Here is a 27674-nt window from a genome sequence, read left to right as displayed (position 1 = left end):
GCATATCTCTTTCAACGCGCCAGCATATTACATCTATGTTTCTACTTAGGCTATGCATCACCTAGCATATAATTCACACACCAACTCTGAACGTTGATTTTTTGCTTTACATTTTTTTCACTTCACGTTTTTGGCATGTATTCATTTGTTTGTAAATGACTGGATATACATTTTGTGCATTACACACCAAATCATGCATTTTCAATTTCACACGTATCTGTATCGTTCGATCTCTGGTTTTCTCACTGGAAGTGGGGTAATGTGGAAACTACAGTTTATTTTCTGGGCTGAGATTCGAAACCGAATCTAAAAATTCCTGCTCGCACAATCCACCACTGACCGAACAGGCGCGAAAGAAATTTCTTTGTCCTGTCAAAAAGTGATGGCTGTGTCACGGAAAGTTCAGCTGGACAACAAGTGACCCAAATAAGTATAAACTACTCCTATGGCATATCCATCCTTCCAGCTAGGATGACCATTATGGATTATATTGGTGGTCTTGTTTGTTAGTTGTTTTTTAGATGGTGCATTCATTGTAAAACTCTGCTTTTTTTTTTATAATTGAACTTCTCTCTAAGTAATTCGCCGATTAATTTCTTGTTTGTATTGTTGTAATTGACTAAAGTAATTTATTTTAAAGGCTATTTTTTAATTCTACTTTAAGTGGCAATTTTATCTCTGTTTCTTTCCTTTCCCATTCTCAAGTTTGCTTTTCAATTAGTTACCGTTGTAACTACCTAATTATTTCCCCTTTGTTAATTTGGTTGCTAGTGACCACTCGAGTGCGATGTCACATTACTATTACAGCATGTCAGCGCTCTAGTGCTGTTTATTCATCGACACTGATTTAAGATTAATTCCTCTGTGTAATAATATATTCATATTTATTTTGAAATGCTGTTCTGTAACAACACTTCTAACGTCGATACACCCTGTGAATAAGCACACATCTCTTCGTAGCAACTACTATTAATGAATATATGGCAACGGCTGATTATGTCTCTCCAACAGATATAACGAAACACATTGCTAAGTAAGACAAGTTTTTTTTACCTCTTCGCAATTTTGGTAGATTTTTAAAGTTTTGTTTTTTAAATTAACGAAACAAAAGGGGCTTTAAGTTTTGTAATATCAGAGTACCAAAATCAGAGGCGGTAATGGAAGCGAAACGTTTTTATTTTTTATTGCAAGGAAGTCAACATTGAGGTAATCTTTACAAAGAGAATATTCTACGTACCCGAAGGGCTAAAGAATAAAACTGTATTTAAAATACAAAGAATTAGGGAGGAAAACGTTCGTAATAATTTATCCGGTGCAGTTTTCCTTTCTTTAATAACATTTATTGCTGGGATTTAATGCAAAATATTCGGACTGTGTTTCAAGTTATGATTTCACAAAAAAAAAAAAAACTCGCAAAACTGAAAATTCCCACGTGTAGAATACAAATTCGCAAAAATTTCCTGAAAATTCTGAAAAGCAAAAAAGTTATGTGGGGTAATATGGCATGCTTAAGGCAGAATTCCGCCATTTCAAAGTTTGAACCAGCCGCCTTTTTTCAGGTTGTGTAAACTCAACTTTTACCTCCCGCCACACTGTTATCCTCACGATACTCAAATAGTTTGTGTTAGCTCTAGGTCAGCCTTAAACAGACTTTTGATCAAAACATTCCAACCATATAACTATCCCATCCTCTCGGGTGTTGTGTATCGTAGGGTATCCCATAAGTGTCCCGTCCTCTCGGGTATTGTGTACGGTAGGGTATCCCTTCCTTTACAGAACGGTAGGATGGTTTTGGCTGCCATTTCTAGCAGATTCAGGATCCACACAGAGACTCTTGTCGACTCATCTTCCCTTTTGATGTCAACACGAAAATATAGGACAACGACGATTGTATACGCAAAGAATAGCGTTGGCGAATCAGAAGGATGTCCTTGTGCAAACCTGAAATTGACTAAGTAAGATGAAGGCGTCTCTGTTCCTGAAAAAGAAGATGGTCTAGATAATTCCTCGAAGAACGCACTGCAGTTTTGAATCTGGTTGAAGTACTCGGCAAAAGATCAATTATGCGCTTCATTATGGCCATTGATTGTGTTTCGTATTCAGGTCTAGCTCACCTGTCAATCTCTTAGGTTTTATTATTGGAATTATTGCTGCTGATTTTAATGTCTTGATTGCTTTGATCATAAGTGGTCTGCTACTGATTTTAATGTTTCTCTTATTGAAATCTCTTCACAATATTCTTCCATACATTGGTGGCTTATAATAAGTCTGTAGTGGCGCGTGTGGCCGCCATCTTGGGAAGTGCCATTGCGCATGTGCAAGGGACTTGCCGTCAGCGGAAGTACCCGAACACGCATGCGCAATGCAACAAAAGGAGAGAAAGCAATAGCGTCCGATCTCTTTTCTCTCTAGCAGCGGTGGCAACAACACGTATCTGTCAGCTCAATACCGACGTGTGGTCAAAGCTTCCTTGGTATTCTAGCGGCATGCCTGTTCAACCGGGAACGAAACGGCTCTGCACCAACCTAGAATAAACTATTGATAAGTGATTTTCAAATTTTGTGTGTGATACATTTAACTTCTTTGCAATATCTTGCACAGTTATATGGCAATCAGATTTAATTATGGCTTTGATTTGGTCATCATCAACTTCAGTAGGTCGACCAGAACATTGGTCATCTTCGAGAGAAAAATCTCAAGAATGGAATTTTTAAAATCATTTCTGACACGTGCGTTCTGTTAAGCAATCAACATTATAAACTTCACACATCTCTTTGTGAGCCTTCAGCAGCTTTCTTGCTTTTACAGAAATAAAAAGCAAAATATGGTGAAATTGTTTGTTTTTGCACTCCATATTAAAATTGACACTGAACTAACAGCTGTAAGCAAAATTACATGCAATTTACTTGTAAAGTAAGCTAAAAGTAATGGCTCTCAAATGTCAGAAGGAAAAAGTCATAACAATGACAAGAATCATTAAAAAAAAAAATTGTAACTCTATTTGCTACAAAAACAAATTACTTACTTGCCAACCCAATATAATGAACAAACCAACATTTTTTTCGTCCGCAGATTGACTTCAGTTCTTGAATACATTTTACAGTATGTTGAAGGTAAAAAAGAAGAATTGGAGAATAGGTCTGTTGAAAACAAGAAATTATTTAAGAAACCGTAAGTTTGGCAGTTTTGTTTCGTATTAGGCCACCAGTTATTCTGTAAGAGGAGTGATATCCTCACTTGCTTTACTGTACTAATTTTTTTCACAGCATTGTCTGCATAAGAGATCTAAGCCTCCTCCCTACATCTGTCTATGTAGAAACATCATCATAATTGTTTCACATCCACTCTTCCGTGCCAGACGAAGTTTGTTAAAGTGGATTTTCTACAGCCAGATGACCACTCTGTTGCCAGACTTCCTTATTTTCAAGCATGGTCATATCTCCACATGGTCAGTCATATTTTCAGGGAAGATTGGAAACAACACCTGCATGATGTGGCACTCATTTCAACTATCACATGAAGTCAAAGCAAGGAGACAGTAACACACACACACACACACACACGACAGGCTTCTATCAGTTTCCATCTGCTAAATCTACTCACAAGGTTTTGGTTGGCCTGGTGCCTACACTAAAAGACATTTTTCCATGCTGCCACGCACTGAGACTGAACCTGAAGCTATGTGGTTGGGAAGCAAGCTTCTTACCACACAGCTGTCTGCACTTGTATTTATCATTGTTGTCTCCCTCCAGGTCTACTCTGATAAAACAGGTCTGTGAGGAAAAACATTCAGTAATAAATGTTATGACTAATGAAAGTCTCACATGTTCTTATTTTCCTTGTTTTACATACAAGATGGTGACCCATCTTTCTCGCATGCAATTGTATAATTGTAGGTGGTCAAATACTGACATCACTACATATTGTTACGTCACACACTGTACACGTCTCTGTTTACTATAAACGGCAGGTATCTAAGCCATGAAGGAGAATATGAGGTGAAGAGATATGAAACTACTGCTGATAAAAATGTTATGGATAAAAACCAAACAAACAATGCTTTAGCACTCCCTGACCAAGGTAAGATATTTTTATTTTGTTATTGTTTTGTATTATTTTATTATCATTACCATGCTTACTCTTCAGTGATGAGCTTTGTTCAAAATGTCATGATTCTTGATTCTCTAGAAATCAAATTTACCCAAATTTATGTATGGTTGGCATTGAACAGATTTTTAAAAATGTCTCTTTTTTTATTTTTCATTGTAGCTGATGTCTGTTCTTTGACTAAAGAACAGTTGGCTGAAATTGAGCTAATTGACCAGGTGCTGAAGAAGGCTGATATAACATGGAAAAAGGTTGGTAAAGAAGAGAGTGAGCTTTTGAAGTGGTCAGAAGATAGATATTTGGTCTGTTTTAGTGGTATATTGAGTTCCAGCATCAGAGACTTGTGATGATTCCTAAAACATCTGTCAGCTAGAAATTGTATTTTAATTTGCAAGCTGTAAAAGTCATTGAAACAGGGTACATATAACATGCATGTACCTTCTTTCCGAATGTCTCCTAAAAATGAATGATCTATATGTATATCTGATTTGATGTTTGCATTCATTTATATATCTGTGGCCTGTTTTGTTTGCCTTTGCAGTCTTACAGAAAACACCACTAATCTGACATCATAGGCACAAAATACTTACACACACCTACACATGCAAAGAAGCACACATAAGTGTACTCAGGCATGTGCACACAGATTCAAATACATGCACACAAGTGCAAGTTGGCACTATCTCAGATACACAGATGTAAATTCACACTCATACACACACACAGAAAAGTGCAAACAGGCACAGACACATAAGTGTAACCAGGCATGCATGTACACATTCAGATACATGCACACAGGTGCAAATTGACACAGACTTAGATACATAGGTGCAAATTCACGCAAACAGGTACAAGCACATGGAAGTGCACACACACACACACATCAGGACAAACAGGAATATATGTAAACAGTGACAAACAAACAACAGTATAGAACCAAGACTGTTCTTAGTGGTTACATAATTTTTCCTTCTCGTTTCTAGCATAAACCAATTTCTCAAAGCATAAAAGACAATGAATCTCTTTCTAAAGAATGGAAACAAATTCTTGACTCAGAAAAGATACTGACTGATACGACAAAAGTCGATTCCAATACTGAAGACAGCCCGAAGAATTCAGATATTGGAGTAATCTCTGAAGCTGCTTTGATTCGAGTTCTCAAAGGAGTGAATATTCCAAAAGCCAAACCAGTGTCTCATAGAATTCCACAAAAGGCGGCTTCCAGAAAGAATCCCCAAATAGTGGTGAAAGAAAAACAAGTATTAAACACGAAACCCTCTTCAGTGTCAAAGGCATTGGTGAAGAAAGGTAGCAAGTCTAAAAAGATTGAGAAAGACCATTCAACAAAGATCTTAGATAAATCTGAAAAAAATTGTCAAAATTCTCAGACTGATTTGATTCCTTGTTCCAAAGAACAGGTCACGGTTTCTTCAAAAGATCAAACAAGCAGAGGTGATGATGACCATCCCACAGTCAGGTAACACATATTAGATATTTATTTTTTATGATATTTGATATTTAATCATTGTTGTAACAGTGGAAATAGGCAATGCAATATATTGATAGAGTTTGAATGTCTTTTGGTGCAGTGCATCTACTTTGATGTACACTAAACCACTATATTTTACTAAGATATTTTTGTCATCTGAAACTATGGACAAGATCTTTTAATATTGTGCTACAACAGAAGGTAATCTCAGCCCTAATATGTGTGTGTCTGGCCGATGACAGTGCCGCTTGGTTGGCACTCGTGTCAATGGAACGTTAAAAGCACCATTCGAGTGTGATCATTGCCAGGGCCGCCAGACTGGCTTCTGTGCAGGTGACATGTAAAAAGCACCATTTGAACGTGGCTGATGCCAGTACCACCTGACTGGCCTTCGTGCCAGTGGTATGTGAAAGCACCCATTATACTCTCGGACTTGTTGGGGAAGGAAGTAGTTACTTCATGTCCACCCTGTGTGTGTGTGTGTTTGGGACACTCTACTACTTACTTGTACTTGTGGGGGCATTCACCTAGTGTGGGTTGAGCTGGGTCCGAGCATAGGATTCGCCACGTTCCTCACAAATGCTGATCCATATCTGACGGTCAACCCTAATGTTCCAGTAAGCAAAGTAATGCTTTAACCTGCAGCCTAAAAATCCAGCTTGCAAATTTGTCAACTGCTCCACTGGCCGAACAAGTGCATCGGACAGAACAGATGCCATAGCTGTGCATTCATTGTCGAGGTATAGAATTCATGTTCAGGATTTCAGTGGGAATACAGATTCACTTATGGTCCCCAGTCACATGCATACATACACACTGTATAACGGCTCATCTTGCTGTTGATTGCTGACCATCACAGCATTCACTGACCAAATCACTGGCAATTATCAGAGCAGACGTAGCCTGGGTTTGAAACAGGTGATACATATTCTAATTAACCCATAGTTAGGATCCTAACAGGTGCTACTACTCCAGGTCAGAATAGACCTAGGAACAATAGTGGCTAAGAGATAGCTCCACATCCCTCAAAACCTTGGAATCCCTGTACCAAGACCCCATTACTGGATGCAGTTTAACCCTTTAGTATTTAATCCAGCCATATCTGACCAAAATAGTCTATCTGCTTTATGTTAAAACTGACCAAACCTAACCTCTTATACGCACCATACGATGTCACTCTAAAAATGTATAAGCCCACCAGTTGAAATCTTGAAGTTACAAGACAATGTGTGAATAAATAAGCAATATATTTGACAAAGAAATCTGAATGCAAAAAGGTTAAAGTCTTACCCAGAATACTCTAACCCAATATTTCTACCAATTCAATCCCCTTATAACAGATACAAAATATTTTGTATTGTTGTCAGCTGTTTTACTGCGCTCTTGTGTCCACAGGTCCTGTTTTACAGTCCCGACAAATATCAAATCCCTTTGGAAACAAAAATATTCTTTAAGGCAGAATATTCGGAAGCTGTCACAGAATTCCTCTCCTGCTGATTCCTTCTGCACTCTTCTGGAAACGGAGGTAATTGTTTATTTTTATTTTTTATATTTTTTTGTCCCTTTTTTTTTTTGTCTATGAAAGATTTTATTTGGACAGAAACTTTATAGAACAGAAGAGGAGTGAGGTAGGGGGTTATCTTTTACCTTGTTTCATTCATTGGACTTTGTGGCTATGCTGGAGCATCACCTCGAAGGGTTTTAGTTGAACAAATTCCCCCTAGTACTTAATGCTTTTTGTTTAGTCTTGTGCTTCTATCAGTCTCTTTTGCTGAACCACTGAATTATGGGGATATAAACAAACCAACACCAGTTGTCAAGCGATGGGGATGTGTGTGACATGTGCGCACACACACACCTTATATGTCTATTTAACATGTAAAACTTTGTAACTCCTATTACCAAATAAAACACGTGTAATGGTGAATAAATAATATAAAAAAATTACCAATTTCCTGTTGATATATATATATATATATATATTTATATATATAAAATGATGGGCCTTCACACAGTTTCCATCTACGAAATTCATTCACAAAAACACTTACCCAAGGTGCTCTGCAGTGGAAATGAACTAGAAACCACATTGTAGTTAAGTGGGCTTTTGAACCACACAAACCTGCTTGTGCCTATGTGAGAAATGTTGAAAACATCGCTTTTAATACTGTGATGTTTAATTTTTAACCCTTTAGGCAGTGAAATTCCAACACATCTGTCTATATGTTCTGAGTTCAAATTCCACTTTGGTCAACTTTGCCTTTCATCTTTTGGGGTCGATGAACTAAGGGGTCAATGTAATTGGCTAGCACCTCCCAAATATCAGGCCTTGTGCTTATAGTAGAAAGGATTGTTTTCCATTGAATTTTTTTTTTTATCCAGAAGTCTGTGCCAGTGGCACGTCTTCGTGTTGGTGCCATGTTAAAAGCACTTAGCACCTACTGTAAAGTGGTTGGCATTAGGAAGGGCATACAGCTGTAGAAACCAAGCCAAATCAGGCTGGAACCTGGTGCAGCTCTTGTCAAACTGTCCAACCCATGCCAGCATGGAAAACGGACGTTAACGGATGAAGAAGTAGGAAGGATTTTGTTGGAGAAACATTTTTTAATACCTTTTATATCTGTTTTATACCTAGGTACACTATTTTTTCAATTGTTTATCTGTCAGTTGATCATCACTGAAGTTGTACAGTATTGTTCCTGATTTCTTTCATTGCAGATGGAGTCCTCTTTCCCATGTGGCAAGCTTCAAGTTCAGTTACTTTCAAAACAGTATGATGACCTCAATAAACTACTGCAGACTCTGGACCATGTTTGTGTTTCCAGTATGTTCTATTTACTATTTCTTCAATTACCAGCAGACAGCTCAGTGTATAACAGCTTATTTAATGTTTAGAATACATTCCTTTCCACCTTTCTCTCTCTCTCTCTTGTTCTCTTTTATGTGTGTGTATATATATACATACATGCACATACACACACACACACACACACATATATATATATATATATATATATATATATATTTGAGGACAGATTTATGTTTATAAGAAAACAAGGCTTTGGTCAGCCCAAGGCTATAGTAGAAGACATTTGGAACTCAACAGCCCCCTCCACTCAGGAAACCCTCAACCATCATAAGTATATATGTCTACATACATACTGTCCTACTCATGCCAGCACGGAAGGCAGACGTTAAATGATGATGAATTTACATATATATATATATTTACACAGGCATTATTTATGGGATAACCCAATATATTATTTTAGTAGAGTGGCGAGCTGGCAGAAATGTTAGCACGCTAGGTGAAATGCTTTGCGGTATTTCGTCTGCCACTACATTCTGAGTTCAAATTCTGCCAAGGTCGACTTTGCCTTTCATCCTTTCTGGGTCAATTAAGTTAGTACTAGTTACGCACTGGGGTCGATGTAATCAACTTATTCCCTTTGTCTGTCCTTGTTTGTCCCCTCTATGTTTAGCCCCCCGCCCCTGTGGGCAATAAAGGAATAAATATATTATTTTACAAAATTATGATTTACTCATTCTTCCAGCTGATGCATCTCTAATCTGTTATGTTCTTCTTTCAGATATCTCTAGTCCTAAAGATATTTTGCGCATGAAGGTGTATATTAAACACATAATTGTGAAAACACTGGAGCTTAATCAACAGACAGAAAAACTTCTCGAAGAAGGTAAAGATCAGAAATTTCCTTTTTTTTTTTCTTCCTGTACTTTTATTATTCACATAATTTACAAGTGAACACAGTTGTGTTGTCATTGTCATCATCATCATCACCTCTACCTCCTTATCACATACATTTTCTTTTCATGCCTGCATGAGTTTGCTGAATCTTCAATGCAGTCTCTCCACTTACTATCTCCTTTATGAGGTCCAACAATCTGTGACCAGCTTTCACCACTTTTGCCTATGTCTTCCTTTTTTTGCAGGTTCCTTCACTTGAATCTCTTCATGTTTCTTTATTCAACTGTCCTTCTTTCACATGTTTATAGCAAGATGTTTTTCGCTCTTGCACACTACATCTGATTCCTCTTGTATCCAGTTTTTCTCTTACTGTTTTGTATATGATATCCTAAAACCTGACATCCTGAACCAACATGATACCCTAAAACCAAGACGCCACATAAAAAGCACCCAGTACACTCTGTAAAGTAGGTGGTGTTAGGAAGGGCATCCAGCTGTAGAAACTAAGCTAAAACAGACTATGGAATCTGGTGTGGCCTCTGGCCTTGCAGGTTCCTGTCATGCCATCCATCCCATTCCAGCATGGGTTAAATAATGATGAAAATAGCATTACACATCTAGCATGATGTCCTCACTTCATTTCTTTCAAGCCTTTTACACCCTCTACCTTTAATGCCTATGTTTTGCTACCAGCAATTCATCTAGTTTTCTAAGCAACCACCAGACTACAGTGTACAAAACTCTATTATATACTTTCCCCATAGTGAATGCTGGTTATAGGAGCTTACTCATTGCTAATAACTTCTGTCATTATCTCATTAGCAAGAGGGCAATGATAGTACTTCCACAAAACTCAACTGCAACTTCACTAAGCCGATTCTCTTCTTAATCAGTTGGACTATAGCTCTGAGTAACTTTCATAAACTTGTCCATCAATTATGTAGATGCCTTTCTTTAGAGCATTTTTTTTAACCCTTGTAGCAGCTAATACTGCTATCCCTTGACATTATCAAATATTGTAATATTAATTACTAAAAGTAATTATCTCTGGTCAACATGCACTTTCCAATGATTCACTTGTATGAGCTTTTTTGTTGAATCAATAATCTTTACTGTTGAAATTCCCATCTTACTACCACTCATTTAAATGTGAGCCATTCATTCATTCATCAATCTATTTTCCAACCAACAGCTCAGTATTCTCAGCAAGCTCAAGGTAATATATGTGCCAAGATGCAACACAAATCATTTATTTCCAAATCAGAAATTCCTTTTGAGGTTTGGCTTCCACCTTATCTTTACCAATGTGAGTCACTTTTACTTATTTTGCTTTCTTCCTCCCTCTCCTCCTCCTTCATCCTTCTTTATTGACCCCTTTCAGGGTCAATAAAAGTAAATACCAGCTGAGTGATCGACTAACCCTATCCTCACAAAATTTCAGGCCTTGTGCTCATAGCAGAGAAGATTATTATTATTATTAGTGGCATTTCTTCCTGCTCTTTAGGTTTCAAGTTCAAATTCGGCTGAGATTGACTTTATCTTTCATCTTTTTGGAAGTTGATAATGGAAGTATTGTGAAACAAGGGCTTGCTTTGAACAGTTTTAGACTTCTTACTGCAATAATTTCATCACCTTTTTATTTTCAATCTTAACTAAATTCGACTATATTTGGGGGACTAAATAAATAAACTGATATATGAAATAAAAATAAATTGCAGTCAATATTTGATTAATTTTTTATATTTAATTGTCTGATTTGGGGTTACTTTGAACAGTAATGTTTTTTTTTTTACTTCTGTTCAAAAGTTGAATATGTTATTTGGAGGGGTAAGTTTTTCCATCAACTGTAAGAGTCGCTTCTAAGTGCTGGAAGTATGAGGATACTTCTGTAGCACTTAAAAATGCTCTGGATCTTTTGATATTTTGGTACAGGTGTGATACTAATTAGGACTTGTTTCGGTTTAAAAATGAATTAACCCATTCAGCTGAAGGAAAATTGTTTTTAAATTGCGTTACTGTGCGACCTTGAGCTGTGATATAAAGAGGAAACAAAATATTATATTCTGTTCAAAGTAACCCCATTTCATGGTGCCACTTACATACTGTTTTTTGCTTTGTGTCAAATTTGGAAAGAATTATTATTATTTAGGCAATTAGCTGGCAGAATCATTAGTGTACTGGACTAAATGCTTAGCAGTATTTCTTCTGACTCTTTACATTCTGTGTTCAAATATTGCCAAAGCTGACTTTTTCATCTTTTGGGGTTTGATAAAATAAATGTCAGTTGAGCTGTGGGGTTGATGTTTTTCAGTTCTCTCTCTCCTAAAATTGCCAAGCATGTGCCAAAATTTGAAACTGTTATTATTGTTTATATTTATCATAGCATCTGAAGAAAATTGGAAGAAACTGTCTCTGGATCTCTGCTATTCAAGCGTCACAGAACTGAACAAGTATTGGCAACTGAGCCATCAGCTACAGCTAAAAATATTGTCCGCTCATCTTTTGGAGTTGTTTGCTAATAGCTTGATGTCTCTCCTGACATCATCTGACATACCAAGAAGGTAACGAGTTTCGTTTCTTAGTATTTTAATTAACCTCATTTTGTCATTGAGAGATTATTTTGGTCTTTGTTATGTATCTTTGTTTCAAAATAAAAGAAGTATAAAAAAACCACATTATTTATCAGATGACCCAATATTTATATGGTTATGTATTTGCATGAATGAGAAGATTGCATGTTTGAGTTTTCTTATAATATTTCCATGTTAACCACGAGGTTTCTATGCAGCTTGCAAGACTGGACCTTGAGTAGGGTGGAAGAATTTCATGCTAGGTTAATAAAGAATAGAGAAGGGTGAAGTGCGAGAGAAATGGGCTGGAACAGAATAGGTTTCTTGCTGAAGAACTACATGACTACTTGTGTTTTATATGTGAGCGTTTGGGTGGGGGAGGCTGAAAAGTGATATAATTGGTAATGAATTGTTAGAGTAAACCGTCAGGGTACATTAGTGGGTAGGAATGAGTGGGGATTATCTGATAGTCTAGAGCAGCAAAATAGAAAATGATACAGTAAACAGGTGTATGAAAGAGAGATGACATACTGTTGAGCAAGTTGCAGGAGTGGATGTGGGAAGAGAGAGAGAGAGAGGGGGGCAGGAGCAGTGTATGAAAAAGGGTGGGATGGATGGTGGTGGTGGAGGAAAGATAATTTGGTAGAACTTTCATCTCTGTAGAGCCCTGGCAAAGATAAGAGAAATAGCAGTAATACACTGATGTGTTAAATCTATTTACTGTATTGAAGTTTATGAGTTTTGATTAGTTTTTCTGCTGCAAGAAAGAGAGAGAGCTAATGTCTTGGGATAGGATAGTGATTTAAAACCTTTCCTTCCAAGGAAAAGAGCAGCCCTGAAGCATTAGAGATCTCTTCTCTGCATGATTTACAAACATCCAACCTAATCAGTTTTACTGAATAAATTTTTGATGGTGCAGACTATCGCCATCTGTTTTTATTATATGTTAATTGCCAAAAGTATCTTGTTCTTTATATGACTTTGTGCTGAAGACAGAAATTATTTTATTTATTTTTTCTGTTTTTTTTTCTTCTTTTAGTGACAGAATGATTATCTTCCGAATACTTCAAGGTATTTTGTGGCACAATGGAGAGCAGTTTCCCACATTACTTAAACCCAGAGGTTCCACTAGTTAACAGTTGTTACCTATCAATTGCCATGTGGAAGAGCAATGAATTTATATCCAAAATTGGGAGGAAAGCCCTTTGGAGTAAGTCAACTTTTACTCACATCTGATGGAACTGAAGAAGAAAATTTCAGGGTAGAAGACTTGATTATGGCTTTTCATAAAATGATAGCACAATTGACTGACTTTTCATGAATTCTATCACTTAAGTGTGGTTTCGTCTTGGTGGGAAGGGTCACACATATTTAACCTGCTGTTAATAGGAGAACATGCAGCTTTCTGTGAACAGGAAGATGTGTGTGATTTTACCTTAACAATGGAAAATCCCTATCCAGGGAGATCTCCATCAATAGCAGTGGAAGGTAAGGTGAGCATTCCTCTGTATTTATGTTGGTATTTTGACTGTGGGGAGTGCTGAGAGGTTTTTTTTTGGTATGGGTTTTGTATCAGGGCCTGTTGGTCTTGGTAGTGGTGATGATGATGCTTCTGTATTTGTTGCTTTGGATTTTGCTGTTGTGTTTGAGGTGTTGGCAATGAAGGCACTTCTTCCTTTCGATCTTTGTTCTGGGAAGAAAACCCTTAAGCGCTTAAAAGTACCACATAATGTACAAATTTGATGTATTTTCATGTATGTGACTTAAGAAATAATGAAATTATCAAAAGATGAGAAGTGAAAAATCTTGCATAAATGTAGGACACAGCTTTTGGCTACAACAAGAATAATCTCTATAGAGAGCTGAATGCTGGGGTTTCTATAAGCTGACTAAAAAAATTCTAGAACATTCCATAAAACCTTTACATGTGAAAATTAAGTTTTTCTTTTTGTCTGTCAAAAACTGGCATCAAAGATTGGCTATCAAATATGTTGGTTGGTATTATAATAGAGTCCAGGGATATAGTCAAAATTAATTCCACTTGACATTATCAAATATTGTAATCATCATCAACATTGTTTGACGTCCGCTTTCCATGCTAGCATGGGTTAGACGATTTGACTGAGGACTGGCGAACCGGATGGCTGCACCAGGCTCCAAGCTCATTGATCACTAATAGTAATTATCTCAGGTCAACATTATCAAATATAATAATATTAGTCACCAACAGTTTTGACTTTTAAACTTACAACATTCCAAGTTTGAATTCAAGGAAGTTCTCTCTGCTACTGTATTTGTATGAATTCTTCCTAAAAGTATGTATTTGTGGCTCTTTTCTTAGCTTCCTCTTCCTTAAGGCATATGGCTACAACCATTCCATGACATTCCTCTCCTTACATTCCATATCAAAGCACTGACATCTTTCAAACATTTTTTGGCCTTTATCAGGGCTGGATTGTCTACTTTTAAGAGTTTTTATATATATGTAACGGTTTATGAATAATAACTTAGAACATTCAAAAAAAGATATGCACATGAATTTAGCAGCTTTAGTGAAATGAGTCGTCGCAGAATTTGTGCATCACAGAATGTGTACATTGCGGAATATGTAACTCTTCAACAAATAAGTGTGCAGTACAAACAGAGCAATACAGTAAGCAAAAATAACAAACTTAGCTGAAAATAGCGTCCTTTGTGAAAAATCTACTGCTGAAAGTGAAAAGAAGTGCATGCAAAGAAAAAGAGTTGTTGAAAGTCTATGTGAGAGTCTTATGCACGTGCAAAAAAGATCATATACAATGCAGGGCCTGTATGCCAGGACGAGATGCAAAGTGTGTGTGTGTGTGTCGAAAAGGTTGCATGTGCGGGCTTCCGTATTTTCTTCCAGTTAGTTTCTGGGCATGTAGCTGTCGAATTGATGCATTTATCAGCGGCATTCGTTGTGCGTCGGCTATATTGCATTGTTGTGATGTGCATCGCAGTGTAGAGCTTTTTGTAGCAGGTCGATGGAGGGTGCATGTTGGTGGTGACGAAGGTTGTCATTAATTTTCCCTTTGGTTTAGCGACTGTTGTTATTTCGTTCGAAGTCAGCAAAAATGCAGAAGGTAGTAATTCTTTCGCTCTGGGTCGACAGTTGTGACTGTTGGTAATGCAGTTTCTGAAGGCAGCGGTTCTTTTTTTACGGGGTCACCAAGTTGTTGGTAATTCAGCTTCAGAAGGCAGTGATTCTGTTTTTTTATGGGGTCACCACTTGTAACGGTTTTTGTAGGAAGGTTACCAATTGTAACGATAAATTGATTGGTTGCTATTGCAGTAATTCTCTTGTTCAGGTTCACCAATTGTACGATAATGTTTTTGTGGTTGTGATGATAATTTTGTGTAGTTACCGATTGTAACAGGTTGTAAGATGAACGATGAACAGTGATCGAAGTTGTAAAGAAATATTTATTTACCGTTATGTTAATAAATGCCATACCATGACGGGTAGGTTAGAGTAACAGTATAACACAGTTCGTAAAGCATGCAAGGTAAAGAAAGTCGATTTCGGCCTGTATATGTGTGTACACGATTTTGTGGTATTAAACAGATAAAGATAGGGTAATGTTAGCGAGAAAAGGGAATGAGCTAGTCAAAGTTGTATAGTGTGGGACGTTGTCTCACAGTGGCTGCCAGTAAACTTCATTTCTCCCTCTGGCCAAGGTTCTAGCTGGTCAGCCAGACTGTGTTGTCACTGAGTCGTCACCGACTAGTGACTAAACTGGTTGAGTCATCACCGACTGGTGACTGAACTGTTGAGTCGTCACCGACTGGTGACTAAACTAAATTTTTCTTGGGATTTCCTTGCTTTTATAACAATCCAGAAGGATAGCTATCCAGCCTGATATACCAAAGCGTGACAGACTGATTCAGCGGAGATGTCTGCAAAGGGAATGGCTTCAGGCTGTAGTGGAAAAGGTGTAGCAAAAGATATTGCGGTAGCAGATGAAATAGGCATGTGGACAACTTCAGAGTAAAACAATGGGAAAACATTGGGTTATAGTTCAAAATAATTTATTTAAACGACTCTTGCATTTACTTGTTGTATACACCAAAAATTTCACTACATCACATTACCAACTGTTTCAAGCTGGCAAAGAAATTAACAGGATAAATACTGTGTTGATGTGATAGGGTAGAACTGGACGTTTTGTGTCTGTGTGTGCATTGGTCATTCAGTAGTGTGTGTTTTTGTTCTTCGACTACGACTGTCATTCATGTTGAATATCCGTCTGTGTTGTTCAGGGACATATGGGTTCTCGTGTCCTGTGGAAACATCACACCATATTTGACCGGTTGAAGAAGATAGTGGGCAGAGTTGGAATTTGAGGGACGATGAATTTCGTAACTTATTAAGTTCTTCGTCGTCCTCTTGGTCCGCTGCGATCTGCTGTAACTCAATCGGTTCCGAAGTATGCAGTGCATTAAGATGGGCGCGGGACAAGGTGTCTGCGGCCGTGTTATCGGAACCTTTAATGTACCGAATATCAGTTGAATATTGAGAGATAAAATCAAGGTGACAGATTTGTCTCGGAGAATGTCAGTCATTCTTCGTTTTAAAAGCATAAACCAGTGGTTTGTGATCTGTGTAGATGCTGAAGGCAGTCCCCTCAAGCATATGGCGAAAATGTTTAACAGAAAGGTATGCAGCGAGTAGTTCTTGTCCGAAAGTGCTGTATTTAACTTCTGCGGGCTGTAGTCACTTGGAGAAGAAAGATAGTGGTTGCCAAATTCCATCTACAAACTGTTGCAGGATGCCGCCGATTCCAATCTGAGAGGCATCGACCAGTAATGCGAGTGGAGCATCATGTTTGGGATGAACTAGCATCTTATGACAGTGTCGATGAAACGCTGAAATGTTTGTGCCCTATTTCGTAATCCAAACGGCATTCGCAAGGATTGATATGCACCAAAAGGAGTGGCAATTGTGGTTTTGGGGACATCGGCCGGTTCAACGGGTATTTATTGTAGGCCCGAATTAAATCTATTTTGGAGAAAATCCGTGTTCCGTTCAGCGAAGCAGAAAAGTCCTGCAAGTATGGTACGGGATAAGTGTCAACCACTGTAGCTTTGTTGAGAGCTCTGTAATCTCAGCATGGACGCCAACTGTTTGTTTCCTTCTTAGGAACTAAATGAAGGGGGCTGGACCAACTGCTGTTCAACGGTTGAATGATCCCTAGATCTAGCATGTGCTGAAATTCCTGCTTTGCTATGCGCTAGCGGTCTGGGGGCAGTCTTCTCGGTCGCAATGCTACTGGTGGGCCTGTGATCTTGATATGATGCATGATGCCATGTTTAATCTCGGTGTTTCTAAATACCGGTCTTGTGATATCCGGAAACTGGCGAAGAACATCCAAGTAACGTCCAGTGTGGGGAGATAGAACGATTGATCCGACTGTGGGTATTCGTGCGGTAATGCTGTGCACAGTTAGATTGGTGGTGCTATCTACAAGTCTGCGTCGTTTAACATCGACCAAAAGACCAAAGTGGTGTAGAAAGTCGGCTGCTATTATTGGTGTTGGTAATTTGGCAACAACGAAAATCCACTGAAATACTCGTCGAACACCTAAATTCAGAGTCAAGGACTGTTTGCCAAAAGTCTGAATGGGAGACTGGTTAACTGCTTGGAGAAAAGTTGGCGTCTGTTTCCTGTGGCCTGAGGTTAGTGAAACGGGGAGGATGCTACTCTCGGCTCCGGTATCCATGAGAAAACGGGTACGTGAAGTACGGTCGTGAATATACAACAGACGACTTTTGTTGACTCGGCCAGGTACGTTCGTCATCCTTATGTCCTGGCTTGGTCGTTTCCCGAATTATGAGGGATGTTGATTTTGTATGAGCAGGGTGGCTTGCATGAACGTGCGTGCTTTCCGAATTTCGTGTGGTAGAAGCATAATCCGGAACAGCGAGTGGCGTCTAATAAAATGCCGGTATGGACTGTGGTCACGAGACGAACGGTCATGCACTATTAACTCCTGCAACTGTGCTGCAAGTGTCTGGATCTGTGCAGGCTGTTGCACTATTAACGCGCGTAGTTCCAACATCTCAGAGGATTTCGGAAGGTTGGTGAAAGGGTTGGTCGAAGATGCTACTGGTGTAACGGTAGCAAAGGGGTTTGTCGACTCAGTAATTCTATCGGCCATTTCTGCAAGTTCCTCTATGGTGGTAGATTCCTTCGTCAATGCCAAAATGACTTGCGTGTTAGCAGGCAATCGCTTAACGAAAATCTGTTTCAGGATGCGATCTGGGAGGTTGTTGTCTCCGAGCAACTGTCGCATCCGGCGTAATAATTGTGATGGGGTTTTGTCCCCCAATTCCTCGGAAATCAAGAGTTGGTGCAATCGCCATTGCTCCGACTCGCTTGTCCTTTTTATCAGCTCCGATTTGGAAGGTTCATAAGACACAGAACCTGGTGGGGCCATGACGAATTCCCTCACTTCCATCATAATTTCTGGCGACAGAGCGTCGATTAAATGAATTAATTTCGCCGTATCTGTGGTTACGTGGTTGGAGGCAAACTGTGCTTCGATGTGAGCAAACCAGAGGGTGGGGTCAAATGACCAAAATGGTGGCACTCTTAATGAAATAGCAGCTTGGGGAAGCGCCAGATCGCCAGAAGATGATGCTGGGTCTTGATTGGTCTGATGCATGTATAAACAGGTGCTTTTTTAAAAATATTTTTTTATAAATAGAATTAAAGTTTTGTTTGCTGTAAAGTTATAGGTAAATGTGGCTGTCCATCACAAAACCCAAACCCATTTTTCTTAACAGGGTCAACAGATATAAGATATTTGGTTGAAGTCGAGGGTCACCAGATATAAGGTATTTGGATTCTGCCACGGAGGAAGCCGATGTTCAATTTACGTGTTTGCTGACTATACTGTTTTGGTGTCTCTCTTGTTTATAATCAGGTGTAGAATTGGTCCCTGTCAACGATATGGCCGAGGAAAGGCAGAGATGAGACACCAAAAATACATTTACTGGTCTTGATTAAGATGCTGTAGTCAGCCAACCACTGGAATACTTGATCTAAATGCTTTTCATGTTCGGCTTCGGATTTGCTTGCTACCGATATATTGTCGATGTTCGCATACACGAATGGTAAGCCCCTAAGTTACGGTATCCATAAAACGCTGGAATGTCTGCGCTGTGTGATGGAGACCGAAGGGCATCTGCAAACACTCGAATAGCCCGAAGGGTGTGGCAATTGCCGTTTTTGGAACATCTGCAGGTTCAACGAGTATCTGGTTGTAGGCCCGCACTAGGTCGATTTTAGAAAAAATCTGTGCTCCGTTCAGTGAACGAGAAAAATCCTGCAAGTATGGAATCGGATAAGTATCGGCCACTGTAGGTTTGTTGAGGGCTCTGAAGTCTCTGCATGGATGCCAGCCGTTCGTCTCTTTCTTAGGTACCAAATGTAGCAGACTGGACCAACTGCTGCTGGATGGTCGAATGATCCCCAGATCTAACATATGCTGAAATTCTTGTTTAGCGACCCACAGGCGGTCTGGAGGCAGTCTTCGCGGTCGTGAGGCAACAGGTGGGCCGGTGGTTTCGATATGGTGCGTAATCCTGTGCTTGATATCCTTGTGTTTGAACAGTGGTCGGGTGATGTCCGGATATTTACGGAGGAGCGCTTCGTATCGGCTGGTCTCTGTACGTAACATGACTGGACCTACTGTGGACATACGTGCGGTTATACCACGTACAGTGAGGTCAGTTGTTGTATCGACAAATCTACGTTTCTTCACGTCGACCAGGAGGCAGGAGTGGGTAAGTTTACTATGACGAAAATCCACTGGAAAGCGCGACAAAGGCCTAAATTTAACGTGAGGGATTGCTCACCAAAAGTCTGGATGGGTGATTGATTAACAGCCTGAAGAAAGGCCAGCGTTTGTTTTTTGTGTCCCGAGGTTAGTGAGACGGGGATGATGCTAACTTCAGCCCCAGTGTCCACAAGAAAACGGGTACCTGTAGTACAATCCATTATGAAGAAAAGGCGACTCTGTTTACCTGCGCCAGGAGCGACCGTCACCCCTAAAACCTGGCTTGGTCATTTTCCGGGCCAGCGGGAGTATGACTGTGGAAGGAACAGGGTGGCCTGCAGGAAAGTGTGTTTTTGCCGTATTTCCTGTGGAAATAGCAAAACCGAGGAAACCGCCAGTTGACGCTAGGGCTCCTCGAACATCTTCTATGAAAGCATCGGGGTTGGTTGCCCTTGTGCGGTGAGCGGCTGCGACATGTCAGCCCATGCAATTGCACCAAGAGTGTCTGAATCTGTGCTGCCTGTTGAGCCAGGAGTACACGTAGTTCCAGCAGTTCCGAAGAATCCGAAGAAGCAGCAAAAGGATTGGTGGAAGATATTGGCGCCATTGTCGAGAAGGGGTTGGCTGCCTCAGCGATTCGATCCGCTATCTCGGCCAGTTCATCGACAGTGGCCGACTCTTTTGTAGATGCCAGAATCACTTGTGCATTGGCAGGCAGACGTTTCAGGAATATCTGTTTGAATATCCCGTCTGGCAAGGTGCGATCACCTGACAGTTGTTTCATCCTTCGTAATAGTTGAGACAGAGTTTTATCTCCCAGCTCTTCGGAAATTAAGAGTTGGTGTAGTCGCCATTGCTCTGAGACGGAGGTCCTTTTAATCAGTTCGTTCTTAAGTGTCGTAAGACACGGAACCTGGTGGGGCCATAATCAAGTCCCTGACCTCCATCATTATTTCAGGAGAAAGGTCACCAATTAAGTGCGTTAATTTCGCTGCATTGCTCGTTATTCTATTCGCAGCAAACTGAGCCTCGACGTGGGCGAACCAGAGGGCTGGATCGAAAGACCAGAAGAATGGCAATTTTATGGAAATTGCGGCCTGTTATGTGTTGATGTAGGCATTCATGTAAGAAGCTGGGTAGGTTAAAAGTTGGGACTTACCCGAAAAACTTGCACAGACCAGCGAACAATTCTTCCCGATTTGGTGTGCCGGGGTTGTGCAGAATCTGTAGTGTTTGCTGGGGTTGGTGAATCCGTTCGAGAAACGGAGGGAACTGAATGTAAGCCCTCCTCGATGAAGGCTTTTTTCAGACGATCAATCGATACTGTATTTCGTTTACCTCCGATATCGAGAACGAAATACTTGGGTTCTCTTTTGATGACTTTGTACGGCCCGGAATATGGTGGCTGAAGTTAAGATGGTATGCCATCGTTTCTCACGAAAACATGAGTCCAAGTGTTGATATTCTTTGGAACATGTGAAATGACATTCTGTTGTCTGGGGCCTGCAGGTGACAAATGCGACATGGATGTCCGCAATCGGTGCACATATTGTGCTGGGTCAGGAAGGTGTGATGAAATAGGTTCGATCATCTGCCCAGGTAAGGTGAGTGCTGTGCCATAGACGAGTTCTGCTGGAGTATGTCCAACTTCCTACTTAACCGTGGATCGAATACCAAGTAGGATGAGGGGGAGATTTTACGGAAATTGCAGCCTAAGGCAGTGCCATGTGTACAGAAGAAGAGGATGCAGGCGTGTCTTGCTCCGGAAAGTGCATATATAATAAAAAAGGTGGTGGTAATTTCTCTTTACACGGGGTCACCAAGTTGTTGGTAATGTAGCTTCAGAAGGCAGTGGTTCTTTTTTCATGGGGTCACCAATTGTAACGGTTAGCTTTTAATTGTTGTAGTGATTTGTATTATGATGCAACGTCGAGATCGCCAGTTTGTAACGATAAAGTTTTTAGTTGATGTTGAGGGTCACCAATTGTAACGGTTAAGGTTACCAGTTGTAGTGGGAGAAATTTGATTTGTAAACATAACCATGCAATAACCTCCACGGTGTGGTACCATAGATTTGCATGTAGTTTCTCTTTGACAATAGGTATTATCTTGTCTAAAATATTTTTGCTGATTCTTCCGAGGTCGGATTTTGTAGGGCATATTAAATGAATAGATGGTTTTGTAATGAAATCCTTCTTGTGATCCTTGAGGTTGAAGTGTGGCGGTGTGGGGCAGTACGGTTCTGTTCTGTCGTCCACGTTTAGCTTCCTCATGATTTTCGTATTCTACCACTCCTAACTTCGAATCTATTATAGCAACTTCTAATAACTATAAACTTACGCAACCATAACTACGCTAGCGCCAACACCCGACCCACACATACACCCAACACGGACATTAATATACGTTCTTCTAACAATAACGCTCGTACACTCGAACAAAACCACGGTAGATCCCAACCCATTAATATTCTCGATAATAATAATGATAGGACAAATAGCTATAACAATAATTCCATTGATCTAGATTCTTACACATCCCCCAATAACATATCCTCCAATAGTAATACCTCACCCACCAACGGACACCACTCTCAAGTCTCCTATACTTGTAACTGTCGCTCCGTGACTATTTGTCCACTTCAAACACATTGCGTAAGATACAACGTAATATATAAATGCACCGTGAGAAATCTATTACATAACTCTACAGCTACATACATAGGTGCAACTAAAAACTTCAAACATCGCTACGCAGCCCATTTGCACTCTTTTAGATATGACAAACACAGTAAATCTACAACATTAGCCAATCACATTCATCACCTCAAAAGCACAAATACCCAATATACTTTAAAATGGCCCATCTTAGATTCTGGAACTCCATACCAGGGCCAGCGCTCCAACTGCAAGCTTTGCTTAAAGGAAGCGTTCCATATTTAAAAATACAATTCTCCCACTCTACTTAATCGATATAATGAAGCATTTAGCACCTGCAATCACCGTTTTTTCCATACATTTAAATTTTATCACAAACAAAAATGCACAAACGATCACGCAACATAATCGCACGGCTCCCTATGGGCAACCTATTCGACCTGGCAAAACCATCCATCTTTTACCATCTTTTGAATAGATTCATTTCTTTTTCGATCCTATTACTACTATATATATATTCCCAAATCTACTTCCTCTACACCATCACATACAGGCTACTTGGTAACTTTCGATCCCACTTCCACCATCTGTAAATTAGGTTTAGCTATATTTTAGAATATGATACTACTAACTCTCTATCTCACTCCTCTTTTCCTTTATTACTGTCCTTGGTTTGTCACCCATACCCCACCACCTATATACTACCTCTGCGCATTCCTTCTTCCTCACTAAACCATTTAACCTCATCCCCCCTTCCCTCACAATACTCATCTTCTCTGTCCAGTCAGATTAACTGACCACAAAAAATATACCACTACCATTCCCCACCGGAATCTTTCCTCTATCATCTTCCCATTGTGTCTTTAAGACTTGACCTATTTACCCTACACACATCTCTCACTTGACTTGGGACATCCTTCAAGTAAACACAAGCAATATACCTCGGTCACAATATGGCATATATCCACCTGTGCTATTTCAGCCTTTGCTGTAGCAACTATTTCCGGAAAATTCCCACAAGGGTTACTTTACACGGTTACTTACTACTGGAATGAAACTACACTCCAAGTACTGTTCTTTCTTTCTTTCTTTTTTCAGCGCATCACACTCACTCTCACTTCATACTATAACTCTCCGCCTATGGATATAATAATCGATTCCTTTACTATTTCTGTCTCCGATAAAGGGAAGTTTTGGATCTTCCCAGAAACAGCTGTAAGACTCTATCCATAAAATATATTTCCAACTTTACCATTGCTCTCTTTATCTTTTTATATATTTATACATACACACGCTAATACACGACTTTTCATCTCCAATCCTGTTCATACAACGACTGGGGCATAACTAGTCGGTATAAAGCACTTACTCGGTATTACCTGTATCTTTTTGGGTTTGGTTAAATCCAATACCCTCCTCAACCTTATATATATATGTATATATAAATTGTAAATGCAAAAAATAAAAACAAACACAAAGGATTCTGCGGTACACGTGTTTCAAGCTTTATATCAGTGTATAATTGACAATATAAAGCTATCTTCAGCCGCAAATGTATTTCTCTCCCAAGAAATTATATCACATCGACGTTAAAGGAGGAAGAAAGGTGAGATATAAGAGGTGAGGTTCTTTTTGGTATTTTGCATTGTACTATACCTCGTAGAATTCTCCATCTACACATAATTTCCTCGGTATAAATAAAAAATGTAAAAATAAAAACAGAACACAAAGGATTCCGCGGTACATGTGTTTCAAGCTTTATAGTTGTTGCATCATTATATTGGTATATAATTGATAGACAGGATGGTATAAAGCTAAGTAGTGGGGTCACCAAAATGTGGTGGAGTAATGTTGGATGTTTGTTTTATCGTGTCAGGGTGCGATAGGCATATGTTTGCCTGTGAATAAACAAAGTGATAACTATGTTCAACCATAACATATTTTATTTGCTGCATTGAACTCTGGTGTTAGTAAATATTCTTCACCACTACATTAAATTTTGGCAACTTACTTCGAGTTGCTAGGAAAAATGAAACCAGGGTACATCTGTGGAGTTGATGTATCCGAAGACTAAATATGTTCATGTGTGTGTGTGTGTTTTTGTTCTTTCATCTTGCGGTAGTTCTCTCTCTCATTAGCATGGCATGGCAAATCTCTGTGTGATAGTCGCGGAGCACTGGGTCAGTCTGTGGCGAATCACAGTCTCTGTCCTCCCTGCTAAATTCTCCTATCTATAAAAATCAGGGGTAGCTAGAAGGATGGACATGCTGCAGCAGGTTTAGCACCTAAGTAGGTCAGTCGCTGTCCAGTGAACTTCGCTTGACATCTATGAGGTTATAAGGTCGAGGGGAGTCTATCCATCATTTTTTTTGACAAGACAAAGAAAACCTGATTTCGCACCTGTTGCTCACAGTAAATCCGACGAGGGAAAATTCTTAGATTCGGTTTCGAATCTAAGCTTGGAGAAGGGAAATGTTAGTTTTTACATATATGCCCCTACATTTCACTTCCCTACCATCTACTGCTCAGAGCGTGGTATTTCCTCTTCAGCTCTCAACCATGTTTGTGGTCACTAGGGTTGTTGTGCAGCCCATATCCACAATGACCTTCTTTAAGTTTGCTGAATATCTGGTTCGGAACTGTGCTGACCACCAACTTTAGACAAACTGGTTGGCGAGACTCAATCAGCTTGAACTGCCATTTTAAGGAAGATATAAGGGATCTAATATTCACGTTAATTACGTGGAGAGGAACCAGAGGGCATAGGAACAATATCTGCTAATCTGAGGTGGTGTTGGATGGGCAGACGTTTTTCAACAGCTTGGAGAGAGCATAGGGCAAACGGGTTTATGCTCTCTTTTAGATCTGTTCACTTTTTGAATTTGTTCATTAATTTATCAGTTTTGCTCATTGTTCATTTATCTGCATTGGTTTCTAATTTTTTGTAGAAATGTTGGTCATTTGGTTGTTTTAAGACCATTTCTCTGTAATGGGTCTTGTCCATTATTATAGTGGATTATGACAGGAATCTTTCTGTAGACATTCCAATGCTTTTTGTTCTTCATTTATGCTTGATTTTATATGGTTTGTTGGAATATTTGAGTTTATAGATCTTTTTAGACACATTATATATTCCCATTTATTCCTATTTACTGGAAGTTTAAATCCTATTTTGTTTTTCAGAAGTGATGAAATCTGTGTTGTGTTTATTTTGGAAGAATTCTCATAGACTGAGCTTTCTACAAAATTTCATTTTCCATCATGTATCACTGTGACAGGTTGATTACTTTTAGTTCAGTTGGTTCCATATTTTCTAAGACTCTTCATATCGATCATTGTTTGGCTTCTGATTAAATGGGCTTCAAAAATTCTAAATACATTTGCTGACAATTATTTCTGTTCGTTAGTAATGTTCACATTTTTCATTCATTCACAGCCTTTTGGTCCTGTGCTAAACTGTACTCATCATGCTGGAGATTACGAAGAGTTTTGGGCCCAAGACATAACTATGTTTCTTGCCAATCTCAATATGTTCCTGAGTGTTATGTGGGTGATATTTACTTGGTAGTAATTGGAATTAAATCTCATATTGGTCTACTGAGAACATATATTGTTAGTGAGAGCTTTAGTGTCCCTCTCTGATGTATTTCAATATTGCTTGTTGAAAAAGACCAAGTTGATGTCTTCATTTTGTATTGTTATTGGTGATAAAGTATTTGATTAGTTTGACACCAATTTCAGCACATCTACTGTCAGGAAAGACCATTGATGAATCGGTGTACATATTGCAGTTCATCAAAATGCCTTGGTTTAGAATTTCTATAAACCCAGGAACTTCACCTGAGGCCAGTTTATCAGGAATTCCAAAAATAAGAAATAAATGCTGGAGTCTAGTTATAAATCCATCGTTACCATTGAATGGTGGTTTCTCAAGAATAGGTTGTGTATATGATGTGCATATATTGAGATTTTGGAAGGTCATGTCGGTGTTAGACGAAAGAAAAAAATTGGGTAAGAGAATGGAACTCTGTGGTACTTCATTTAGGAAAATTGCAAAATCTGAAACCTTTGTTTTTGAACACTACTTAGAGCTTTGGCAGGTTGTTTGCTAGCCAACATTTTAATGTTTCTTAAAGTAGTATGGGTTATCATTATTTTTTTATAAGTGAATATTGTGGAACAATGAAAAAATTACTGCCAAGTATTATAAACATTAATACCAGATTGGATTCAGAATCAGCTGTAGTGTCCACAATTTCCAAAGATGATGTAACTTCTAAACTGATTATTTCAAACAAATAATGCCTTCTTTTTATGTTTCCTGCGAATTGCAGAGGACCTGGACAAATTCTAGTGTTGTTCAATAAATTTAATGCTCTTCAAATTTACAAACCATATTAATTTATTTATTTATTTATTTTTGTTGAAGACTGAAAAAATAAAATTTAAAAACCAAAAAAATCCTGATTTAATGAGAAAATGTTATTGTGTTGTATTAAAGTTTATATTTTCCTTAACTTTTGTTCATTCTTATTTATTTATTGTTACACCCTCCTCATACACTCCAACTGCCTGTCTTCCCTATCCGCTCCTGCAACCCACCCATCAGCATTTCAACTCTCTGTTGTCCTTCTCTTGTTTACTGTGTGTCATCATTCCTATTCTGCTATTCTGCTACTATCAAACATTCCCTATTCCCCACTCATTCCACCTTCCTACTGGTTGGCATTGGGAAGGGCATGTGACTGTAAAAACCTCGCCAAGGCAGATGCTGGAGCATGATGTAGTCCTTGAGCCCACTGGAGTCTGTCAAATCATTCAGCCTATACCAGCATAGAACATGGTTGCTAAATGATGATGATGAAATAGGTTTATTTTATTTACCATTTCATTCTTATTAATTCATTGAATATCTAATTCACCTTCCTGCTTTCCATCACTTGTGAAAATGGCTCCAAGATACTTTAAACTTCTCCACTTGCTGCAGTGATGTTCCACTAACATGCAGAGTATACTGGGAAGATTTTCTTGAGATGACTAATATTTCAGTCTTTGCAACACTGATTTTCATCTCTGCCTTTCAGCCCTTGGTAGTGAACCCATTCACTGCATGCTGGAGATCGTCTCCTGATGAGTCAAGTAGCACTATCTCATTTGCAAATGTCGGACAACTCATCCTACACTCTCAAATTGTGATGTCAGAGAAGCAATGTGAAATAAAAATATTACAATTAAGAAAACCGAAGATTCTTTGGACAAGAAAAACTGAACAAAAGGAAGGCAAGTGTGGTGTAGTACCTTGTAGTCTGAATAAGACAGTTTTGCAATTTCTCTATCAAATTG

The 27674-nt window shown here is 39.0% G+C and overlaps 3 protein-coding genes across 5 annotated transcripts; 1 reads left to right on the top strand and 2 right to left on the bottom strand.

Annotated features, from left to right (window-relative positions):
- The first annotated feature begins 2 nt into the window (after positions 1-2).
- LOC106882101 (uncharacterized) lies at positions 3-26848 on the top strand. 3 transcript variants are annotated; one of them, XR_016244581.1, is made up of 12 exons: positions 752-1033; positions 3073-3171; positions 3971-4080; positions 4270-4358; positions 5091-5584; positions 6992-7121; positions 8315-8420; positions 9187-9291; positions 10495-10608; positions 11686-11863; positions 12912-13365; positions 25768-26848. XR_016244581.1 is itself a non-coding variant. In XM_089364139.1 (11 exons), exons 1-11 carry the CDS (start codon positions 981-983, stop codon positions 13006-13008), a joined length of 1575 nt encoding a protein of 524 aa, XP_089220265.1. In that variant the 5' UTR covers positions 3-980; the 3' UTR covers positions 13009-14619. The 3 variants fall into 3 exon arrangements, 2 of the variants coding, with proteins under 2 accessions (XP_089220265.1, XP_089220266.1); XM_089364139.1 differs by lacking the exon at positions 25768-26848 and having other exon boundaries at positions 3-1033; positions 12912-14619; XM_089364140.1 differs by lacking the exons at positions 752-1033; positions 25768-26848 and adding an exon at positions 1093-1206 and having other exon boundaries at positions 12912-13496.
- Positions 17125-17691, bottom strand: LOC106882099 (uncharacterized). The gene has a single exon (XM_014932656.2). It carries the CDS (start codon positions 17689-17691, stop codon positions 17125-17127), a length of 567 nt encoding a protein of 188 aa, XP_014788142.2.
- Positions 19946-20458, bottom strand: LOC149132275 (uncharacterized). Its single transcript, XM_089364883.1, has one exon. It carries the CDS (start codon positions 20456-20458, stop codon positions 19946-19948), a length of 513 nt encoding a protein of 170 aa, XP_089221009.1.
- Positions 26849-27674: the final 826 nt, after the last annotated feature.

Source organism: Octopus bimaculoides, chromosome 16, assembly GCF_046866305.1.
Source record: "Octopus bimaculoides isolate indiv1 chromosome 16, ASM4686630v1, whole genome shotgun sequence".
NCBI lineage: Eukaryota > Metazoa > Mollusca > Cephalopoda > Octopoda > Octopodidae > Octopus > Octopus bimaculoides.
Note: the sequence above shows the minus strand (reverse complement) of the source record. Positions and strands in the feature narration are given on the sequence as shown.